This window comes from Myotis daubentonii, chromosome 10 (genome assembly GCF_963259705.1).
Source record: "Myotis daubentonii chromosome 10, mMyoDau2.1, whole genome shotgun sequence".
NCBI lineage: Eukaryota > Metazoa > Chordata > Mammalia > Chiroptera > Vespertilionidae > Myotis > Myotis daubentonii.
This window is the reverse complement of record NC_081849.1, coordinates 3,730,814-3,741,482: the sequence shown is the minus strand read 5'-3', so window position 1 is coordinate 3,741,482 and position 10,669 is coordinate 3,730,814. Positions and strand designations below refer to the sequence as shown.

At 53.4% G+C, this 10,669-nt stretch overlaps 1 protein-coding gene across 12 annotated transcripts in view; it reads right to left on the bottom strand.

Moving 5' to 3' along the window:
* Positions 1–7,029: 7,029 nt before the first annotated feature.
* The window catches only part of LMBR1 (limb development membrane protein 1), a 129,097-nt gene continuing 125,457 nt past the window's right edge, over positions 7,030–10,669 (bottom strand). For all 12 annotated transcript variants that reach the window (XM_059711356.1, XM_059711360.1, XM_059711351.1 and 9 more), the window contains one exon: positions 7,030–9,591. In XM_059711356.1, the coding sequence (XP_059567339.1) occupies positions 9,506–9,591 (86 nt within the window). In that variant the 3' untranslated portion in view covers positions 7,030–9,505. The remainder of the gene's footprint in view (positions 9,592–10,669) is intronic.

Sequence of the window (10,669 nt, the reverse complement as noted above, 5' to 3'; positions counted from 1 at the left end):
AAACATAACTATACTTAAAAAGCTGACAACTCATCCAGTGTCCGTCTTCACTCTGTAAAAAGAACATTCCAGATTCATGAGTTTAATCCGTTGAAACAGGAGAGGGATGGATCTAACTTGAGTTCCTGAGGTTCTGTAACTGCTGACTTGTGCCGAGTGGCCTGGCCGGGGTTGCTCAGAACAGAAAGTGCCCCTTCCTCTCCGGAGGTCTGTCTACCTGGCCCATCTCCACGGGGCTCTGCTGGGCACCCACGCAGCGTGGTGCTGCCGTGGCTGGTGTCTGACCAACAAGGGTCTGGAGGCCCCGCCATCATCCTCCTGCTGGCTCCCTGGGTGCTTCCCTGTTCTGTAAGAAATCCCCCTTGTGCTTCAGCCCTTGAATGTGTAAAAGATAAAATACTCGGTGGAGGTCGGCATCGGAAGATGGTCAATCCCATGTTCACGACTTAGGGCCACACATCCCGTTTCAGCTCAGCCCTGAGGAACCCCAGGAGCTGCTCTACCGCAGCGTCCTGCCCCTGGGACCCCTGCCGGGAGCGACTCTGCAGCAGACCAGCCCGTCTCAGCCCTCGGCCGCTCCGCTCATGGCTCCGTCCGGCTCGTGGCTCTCCCCCGTCCCCCGAGTCCCCACAAGGGTTCTACCGCTGGGAAGAGCAGGCAGCGATGCCCATGGACCGTGCGTGGACATTGGGACCACATCACTGCAGCCACAGCCCAGGGCAGGCAGGGAGCCCGCGAGCCCGCGGTGGGCACACAGGGTGACAAGGGTGCGCCTGTCAAGGGCGCCAAATGGGACCGAATGCTGGGATGCACGGCCTCCTCATTACCCGTCTCATCCTCTTCAAACGCTAGCGTGCGCTTCACTTCTCTGGACTGATTCCTACCACTCGGGAATCAGAGTTCGAGGGCCGTTCCAACGGAGCGCCACCCAGTGGGAGACGGACCGCACGGTGTGACCAACAGAGAGCCAGGGGGAGTGGGCACTGGCCCCGCCGTCCCCTTCGAAGGCCCTGACCGGTGGGCAGAGCCAGGTCGCCGTGGCCAGAGCAGGCAAGTCCACTGCCCCAAACCTGGGATCTAGAGGGAGGCCAGCGATGCCTGCATCACGCCGTGAGGCGCCGGGGCTCTGTTCCTGGGCTCCCCAAGCCCGATCTCCAGCTTCCCCAAGTCTGTGAGCTGCCCACATCCTCTGTTCTTCCAACCGGGGCTTGACCAACAGGCACCAGCTGCAGGAATCCGGCGGATGGCCTGGGGCTGGCCATGGGGAGGGAGGCAGCGATCCCTGAGTGCTCAGGTGGTCTCGTGCAGCCACTCCGAGTTGACCACAAAGCTGTGAGGTGGGCACGTGGAGTCGCTGCCCCTCTGACGGCTCGAAGACCACGCGCTCCTGGTCCGGCTCCTGCAAACTTCCAGGTGCGAAAGCAGGTCAGTGACCAGGAGGGAGCTGGGCCCCAAGGAGAGCGAGCTGCGGTGGCAGGGGTGGGGGTGGGGGTGGGGGGAGACCAGGAGCGTGGTTCTGTGACACGGTTTCAACCTTCCTAACGCCGCGGCCCTTTAATACAGCTCCTCATGTTGTGGTGACCCCCAACCATAAAATTATTTTCGTTGCTACTTCGTAACTGTAATTTTGCTACTGTTATGAATCATAATGTAAATATCTGATATGCAGGATGTATTTCCATTGTTTACGACCCACAGGTTGAGAACCGCTGGTTTAAACCCATCACCAGCCACCGGTCTCCCGAGCGATTTAAAAGTAGCACAGTGATGGCGAACCTTTTGCACTCGGCGTGTCAGCATTTTGAAAAACCCTAACTTAACTCTGGTGCCGTGTCACATATAGAAATTTTTTGATATTTGCAACCAGAGTAAAACAAAGATTTATATTTTTGATATTTATTTTATATATTTAAATGCCATTTAACAAAGAAAAATCAACCAAAATGAGTTCGTGTGTCACCTCTAACACGCGTGTCATAGGTTCACCATCACTGAGGTAGCCTGTTTGCAGTTCAGGTGGTTGCCTATCGTGTTACCTTTTAATAGTAATTCCAGTTTTGTTTCATGTGCTGAGGGAATCAATTTTGCTGTCAGGGTGTTGTCACAACAAGCACGTGTTCCCCACCATTGGGTGGGGCTGGCTGGTCTGGGGGGTCCCCTGGGCGCACTGCACATGACTCAGCTCCCGACTTGAGGACCCTGAGCGTCTGGACTTGGGTTTCTGGCACCTGCGACCCGAGTGACAGCAAGGCAAGTGTCACTCCCTCAGTGACGAGTGGTTTTGGGGGTCCCAGAGGACAGCGTGTGGGCAGAGCCACCCCTCAACCCGCCCGAGGCTCCCGTCCCGGCACCTGCTCCCGCCGCTGCTGGGCACCCAGGCCGAGGCCCCACCGTAGGTTCGCCCAAAGGTGCTCCGGCCCGAAGGTGCGCCGCCTCCCGGACAGCTTCATACTCAGCTCAGACATGGCTGCCCACAAAACGGCCACTGGGGGACGTAAGCAAAACGGGGTTCCTGTTGGTGCCACACGAAGGTGCAAATCAGGGAGAGGCTGCCGTGTCCCTCACGGGGCGGGTGGCTGCCGCTTCCACGGGGCCCCTGTGCCGTCAGCCGCGTGCGTCTCAGGGGCGCGGCCTGTCCCCGCTTCTCTGATGGAGCAGCTCGCAGTGCGGGCGCCGCCCCCGGAGGCAACAGGGTTGCTTCTCCCGCGAGAAGCCCGCGTGCACGGGGTGCGCCCTGCGGTGGGGCCAGTAGCCTCCTCCGCAGAGTCCCGGGGATGGGCCGCCAGCTCTGAGGGGAGCCCCAGCTCCAGGACCCCCTGCCCACGTCCTCGGGGTTCTGGTGCTGGCTCTGCTGCAGCGGTGGCCACCAGGTGACCGACGGTGAGGGAGGTGATGGTCAGGGCTGTGATCCCGAAACGTGGGACTCAGGGTGTGAGCCTTTTGACAGCCGGCTGGTGCGGGCAGACAGACAGACCGACCCGTGGGGCAGAGCAGGGCCCTGAGCACTGACTTGCGCTGGAGAGCGACCTTATGGATGTGTATTACGTCTCAATGAACTAGTGAGGAAGAAAACCAACAGGATTCTTTCACACCGTAGGGGAGGGAGGGCTCTTTCAGTGCTCATGGGAAATTTCAGATTTTGACGACTTCAAATTTTTAAATTTCCTAACAGCCAAAAACAAAGGGCAGGAATGGGAACTCCTGTAACAGTGTCAACAATAAAAATAACTTTAAAAATAATCAAAAATAAAGTTAAAAAATAACCAGGAAAAGTATTAACGACACACCCAGCAAATATTTCATATCCACATCACAGGGTTGTATAAAGCAATGTTCTGAAGCACCCAAGTCCAGCGCTGCACGACTTTTAAGGACTTTTAAATGATGTCGGCTATTTCTATGCAGCCCACTGCTAAAAGTTAAAAAGGCTACAGTCCTTTATAGGAGCTGCTACAGCTAATTATGACATTGTCTCAGAAAGGCCGAGCAATTAAAATATTTAAATATTTTCAAATAACAGCTGATACTTATCGAGCACCTGCACTCAGACGCGTCAGCCACACAGGGCGGGCGTCCGTGTAAAATGCTGTCAACATGCAAGTCTCCCGCGTCCCACTTCTGCCCTTGGAGTTGAGTGCGGTGGCTGTGGCCACTCTTCCTGGTCCTCCTCACAGCCCAGGTTCTGCACTGCCGCTTGGCACAGGAGGAGAGAACCAGGAAACGGGAAACCCAGGCCTCCGCCACCCGTCCTGGGGCTGCAGGTCCCCAGATCTGGGCCTGTGCGTTCAAGCGGGAGCCAAAGAGAACTTCCCCAAACCACCGCCTTCTGTAGGAAATGGGCCTCCCTGACCCATCTCCAGCATGGTTGGCTTTTGATGGAAATGGTTGCTGAATTTCCCCAGGGCAAACAGACCGTAGGGAGGAGGGAAGAGGATATAAGAACAAAGCACTGTGGCCAGCATCATGGTGGAAACCCCCGAGGTGCCTGCCTCAACTAGACTGGGGGAGGTGGAGGCAACTAGAAAAGGCTTGTGGACGAAAGGGGCCACACGCGGACCTGACAAGCTCAGGAGAGGCCTGCGTGGCAGCCTAGCAGACTCAGAGACCTAAAGTAACCACAAAGGATGGTCTGAAATTAAACTTTAACTAAAAGCAGTTATGGTGGGCAGTTATGTCCTAGGCCAGTATCTTCACTGACAAGATCAACTTTGATCCTTACTGAGCCCATTTGCCTTTTTGCCTCTAAGATAACATTCCCTTGAAATGTCTGGGTGACTTGTAACTTCCCTTTTTCTGGAGCCCCTGGGGCACAACCAAATGTTCTGGGCACCAGGACAGATACCACAAATTCCTTCATCATCATGTTCATTGATCCTGCACCCACCTAAGTATGTGTCCATCATTTTACTTTTTATCCAATCCCAGGGGTTTCCCTGCTTTGCTTTATCCCTCCTCCTTAATCTATCACCAATGAATTTCATGTAACTCACCTATGTCCCTCCTTTGATTGCAATGTATAAATACAGATGTAACCCTGCCATTCTCCGGAGCACTATCTCAATTCGTTGAGGTTCTGCTTCCCGGCATATGGGACAGTTTGGCTCAAATAAACTCACAAAAATTCTTTACAGGTTTCAATGGTTTTTTACGTTAACAGGCTTTAGCCCAATTTTTTTAAATGGCCCAATGGGAGACAGCAAGACCTAGGCGACATATGAGGAAACAGGTGACCCCATAGTACTCAGCCAATGAGGACCCGGAGGAGGGACTGAATAAACAGGCTGTGTTTGCTGCCCCAGATGTACCTGTACAACTGGACAGACACCCGCTCTTGAGAACTTATTAAAAGTCTGATTTTTTCCATACTTCTGTCTCTGAGTCCATTACTTGAATTCGGACAGGTGAGGATTTCTCACAATTCCTTTCAAGGCAATCAAGTAGCGTTCTTAAGGCCCAAATGTCTCACACGTATTCTCTAACTGGTTTACTGTCCCCATCAAGACTGAGGTGACAGCTCTGAGCCACGCCTTTTTGGTTTAGAGGAGCGGAAGCTGTTTTGAGGTAGAGGGCTCTGTCATCCGGTCCTGGGAATGGGGTGGGGGGGAGGCTCCTCGGCCATCAGTGGGAGTAAAACGTCTCTGAGAGGCGGTGTATATAGTGGTTAAGGGCAGGACTTAGGAGCTGGCCAGGGATTTGATTTCTGAATCCTGTGGGCCCCTGGACAGGTTACTTAACCTCTCTGTGCTTCAGCTTCCTCACCTACAAAGTGGGAATAATACTGTTACTAACAGTACACACCTCACAGGGTCACCATGGGGACTGAATAAATGACATATGTAAATGCACATTCACACAAATTAAACGCTAAAGCAAAGCCTGGCGCCGGAAGCACCAAGTGGCTGCTGTTGGGAGTGTTCTTGTCATCACTATTTTAAAGCAGGAGGTCCCTTTTGCAAGCGACATACATAACATCGGTCTCACCTTAGAATCCAGCTTCCCGGCCCCTGGCGTGGGCAGCGCTGCGGAGCGTCTGGCAGCGCTCGCTCTGGAACCCAGTGCCTTTGGCTGAGTGAGCCGAGCACACGGAGGCCGGCTGCTGCCACTTCCCCACCCCTCGGCACCCCAGGACTGACGCCAGCAGGGCCTGGGCCTGGGCTCGGGGAGACCGGGGAGACCGGGGCCAAGGTCTCCCTGCATACGGCAGGCTCACCCCCGCCCGCCGCTTCACCTCCAAGGCCACAGTGAGGACACAGCGAGAGGAGGTGGCCGTTGTGGATGCTGGAGGCGGAGACGCGCCCAGAGGACCGAGGGCCACATGGGAAGCGACCACATTGGCATCGCATGAGGAGCTGGCACTTGACTGTCCAAATCCACCGTCTGCTGATACAAAAAACCGTGCAATTTCCAGGGCTGCCCCTCATCCCTGCAGCGGCCTCGTCTTCAGTAACAGCGTCTCAAAGGAAGATATACAAGGCGCAGTGACCACCGCCTCGGCCTCACTCCCAGCCCAGGGCCCTGCCCCATGGTGGACACTGGCGGCCCTGCTCCCGGCCAGGCGTCCTGCTGGCCCGCGGCGGGGCCTCTGCTTGGGAGGGCTGAGCAGAGAGACACCAGGAGGAGCTGTCTCCGTCTGGATTTCCTATTTGGTTACATTTGAACTTGAAAGACACCTTCCTAATTGAGTTACACACAACTGGAGGTTAAATCACTTCTCTCAAAACCTAGCTCCCAGCTCTCCCCTTCCAGACATAGGGATCAATCACCTAGTTTTGAAATGTTATAATCCATTTGTTAGCGGTTCAGCGATTTCGACTGATTTTAATTACACTTTTGCGGGCAACAAGGACTCTGCATGCCTAGGACTTCTGCCTCAGGTATCTGGAATAACACATTTCACCTGATGAACAATTTTCACAGCCCTCAACGTGGTGTCTTTCAAACTAAAGTTTACCATCCATTAATACAGGTCAGGAAATGACTTAGTGGTTTATGTTAAAAAAATAACAAAATGGAATAGAAAATGCCAGCATACATCACACACGTGAAAGGAGGCCCTCCTGGTTAAATGTTTGTTTATACGGACAGAAGTGTGTGCGTGTGGCTGCGCGTGCTGACTCACATGTACAGTGTGTCTCTTCTGTGGTCAGATAGCGTAAAGCACTGCCTGTCGGTGCCTGCACCAGCAGCTAACGTCCGTCCGGTCCCGAGCGCTCGCTGCGCTGCCTGGACCACACTCCGTGCGGCCGAGCCTTCTGTGGGAGAGACCAGGGGAAGCACACAAATCTAGGTACTCGGTTAGGATAACACATCATTTCCACGATCAAGGCTCCATCTCAGAGTGCAAGAAACTGGTCTACCAGTATCTCCACCACAAAGAGAGAAAATAGTGGCTTCTGCCTCCATTCAGTGTCTCACCAGAATTACTGCTCTTTATACAAGGAAATGGAAGTACCTATACATACCTTGAAGTTTTAGACACGATGGCATTTCCGATTTTTTAGAAAAACACATTTCAGTGCTTATAAGCACTCATTTTTGTAAAACTTTAATTTCTAAGACATTTAAATGGTCACACTGACAATATCTCATAGAAACAGGAGTAACAATTTGTAAAAAACAAACAAAACAAAAAAACAATGCCCTGTAAACAAATTTACCAGTGCCTCCAAACATTATTTTTAAAGTAACATCAGACCAGATTTTTTAAAGTTTAAAAAGATTTTTTAAAGTTTAAAAAGTCAGTACTGTATATACGCCCATATATTTCTTTAAATTACTGTAAGAATTGTCTTTATTCATTAAATACTATGCAAACGACCAGAAAGCAACAAGGCTTCCAACCTGTGCTGTGGACAGATTCAGGGTGACCGAGGCCATGGGGGACCACTGTGGTCCAGCAAAGTCAGGCAGGTGCGGGTGCCCCAAAGACCAGGTGTGCGCACACCTTTAAAGCACCTGGGAGTCAGGACCACGGGAAAGTTCCCTCCCACCCACCACCCACTGTGCACTGAGCATGAATGTGAATGTGTTTGTGTTTACTTAGAACAGATCTAGCTTAGAGAGAATGTTCATAAAGCTAAGAAAACATTAAATCTAAGAAATAGGTTGGAAAATCATTACAAAAGTTATCATCTGTAAATTTTATAATTTTAAAATATTTTATTTAAATATGCAGAGCCAATTAATGACAGGAGTTAGCTGAGTCTCCTCAAGAAACCTGTACCCCCAGGCCTAACGCCATCAGAAAAGACGCGGGAGGGGGAGGGGGAGGGGGAGGCCTGTGGTCCAAGGGGCAGCGCCACTTTAGGGGGGGCTGCTGGCCTTCACCAGCCCTCACTGACAGGTGCCTGCAGGCCTGGCCCTGTGAGCAGGCCTCCCCGGGAGGCCCGGCCAGGTGGCTCAGTCCTCAGAGAAGCGGTCAGTGAACAGACCTGCCACAAACACAGAAAAGGTGACTGTGTGCCCCAGACGCTGCCGGACGTCGCGCTCGTGCCCAGAACTCTTCCCGGGACGTGCCTGAACTGGGCTGACTGGGCAGCGCCACTCTACTGAAAGAAGCGTGTCTGCTCCCGTGGCCGTCTGTCCCAGGGCGACTCCCAGAGTTCCCGAGAAAGCCACAGCTGGCAGCTGATGCCCACACGGGCAGGTGCAGGAACAAGAAAGCACGCCTGCGTGCGCCTCCTCGGGCGCATCCCATGCTGGCCGTCACCAGCGCGAGCACGAGGCTTACCGAGTGCTGTTCGCAATCCTCAGCTATCTTTTAAGCGGCCTGCATTTCCACGTGGCTCCGAAGGAAGTGTGGGTGTACACGGAGGACAGGCAGTCAGTGGAGCTTACAAACATAACCATTCATTTTTCTTAATATTCTGACTCTAAGTGGAAATGTTTTGATGTCCAATATACACAGCCTGGTTTTCATAATTGCTCCCCGCCCCCAAAAAAGCTTTAAATGCAACAATTTGAGAAAAAAGTTATTTTACTGTTGCCTGCATAGATGGTTCATTGCACACACACAGTGCACATGAATATATGTACGTATTTACAGACATGTGAACATACGTGTGTATGTAGAGACCGGGTGTGGGGCTATGCGGGGGCCCTCGGATCCTGCACGCTCGACCGACAGAACTCGGTCTCCTGGGGGACAACTTTATTCAGTGGACGTGGGGCCACGACACGACCCCGAGAATTATTTACAGCTTAACAACTGAGTGGCTAGCAGATCACGATAGTCGGCCAAACTCTTCTTATGCCAGAACCAAATGCTATGCGTTTGGTGCTAAACTGGTTGCTTTTCCGGGTCTGAGGTTTAAATGGCAAAAGTAGCGAAGCCTGAAGCAGCGGCAAAAGAAAGGGGCTTCTACCCAGAGGGCTTAGTTTAGGATGGACGGAGGAGCATGAGGAGTTACGGGAGTTTAGAAAAAAGGGCTTAAAAAATGGTGTCATACAGCCTGTAAGGCGGGCGCTGGTCCCAGGGTCTCACACTGGCAGCTGTGCCAGCAGAGGTGACACTGACCGGCCATGAACTTGGAACCGGCTGGCCCCTCCCTCCCACCTTGGTGACGCAGGGCTGCCCAAGCATGGGGGTAAGAGTTCCCTGTGTCCCCTGGACTCACATCTGTAACTAAATCTGAACTGTGCTTTGTTCCTGCATCAAGGACGTGGAAAATATCAGGCGCCACGCCAGCTCCCACGTCCAGGCACAGACATTCCCGCAGCTTGTGCACGCCCTTGGCCTCGCCCCACGCCCTTGGTCACCTCCTGTCCCAGCAACAGGTGCCGCCAGCAGCCTCCACGTGTGCAGGTCCTGGGCTGGAGCGAGTCCTCAGAAGCCCTAGCTTCCCGGCTGCCTTCTGGTGGCCGTCCCGACAGAGCAGACGTGGGTGTGGGGCTGGAACCCACGCCCCGCAGGTTCCCAGAGGACAATCAGAAAGTGAGTGGGCCACCACGCCTGGGACCAGCAATGTCCGAGTCCTCCCGCATCTGCGCTGAGAGCGGAGCGGCCTCACAGGGCTTTCTGGTGCCCATTGGCAGACGGCTTGGCGGTGTCCGACTCCCGGGGCGCCCTGGATAAGTGCAGCTTATGGAGTCCTGCAGGGAGGAGGAAATGGTGAGAGGAGGCTCTGCCCCAGGCGGGTGGGGGTGGGGGTGGCGGTGCTGGGGACACCTCCAAGGGGTCGCTCTTCCACCCGGGCCCGGGCCAGCCCTGTGGCACACATAGCGCCCCATGGAGGTCCCGCCCCACTCACCCACCCTCAGCACTGATCCTCCTGCAAGCCTGTTCCTACCCCAAGGGCGCTTCCCAGGGAGCCCAAACCCAAACAAGCATCATCCATTTGTGTTTCAAAATACACACATATGAAGAACACAGGAAAATGCATTGACAGACACAGCAAAATATGAAGCACGTATTTAAAAAGAAAGGCAATGGAAAACATTTCCCAAAAGAAAAAGAAAGAAATGGCAAAGCAACAAGTTGAACAGATAATATTTCAGAGAATAAAAAGTATTTATGTGAGTCACAGCAACCTGTGCCTCTGAGCCACCACTTCCACGGAACCCAACACAGAGCACTGCACCCACGGGAGAGGGGACAGGACACAGCCCTCCTGGGTGGGGGGTTCCTTCTGAAACATGGGTGCTGCCCGGGCTGGGGTTTGGAGGAACCAGTGTCTGTCTTGTGCAGAAGCCGCCATGGGCACCATCATCTGTAGCTAAACTGAGCGTCCACTGTGTGCAGATGCCCTGACGGGGCATCCAGGACCCTGCATGCAGCGGCCCCACTGCGGGTACAGCCGCCCTATCGCAGAGGTGCCCGCGGGAGCTGAGTGAGCTTACAGCTCGGCGTCCTTGCAGTTTAACTCTGGACACTGCCTGCCAGAACTACCTGATCCCAGCCACTATGCAGACCCCAAAGCCAGAATCCCACACCTGGGCAGGGACCCACCCACTTTCTGGTGCTCCGGCTGAAGTGAGGCGTAACTTTTCCCTTTCGGGCCAATATTTCATCAGCCACCTCCTTACAGGGTTAGTATAAAGTAAAACACAAACAATCCGAAATCTTTTCTCCTTCCCCAAGGTCACCCTTTCTTTATTTAAGAAATGTGTGTGTGTGTGTATATATATATATATAATTGATTTCAGAGAAGGACAGAGAGAGATGGAAACA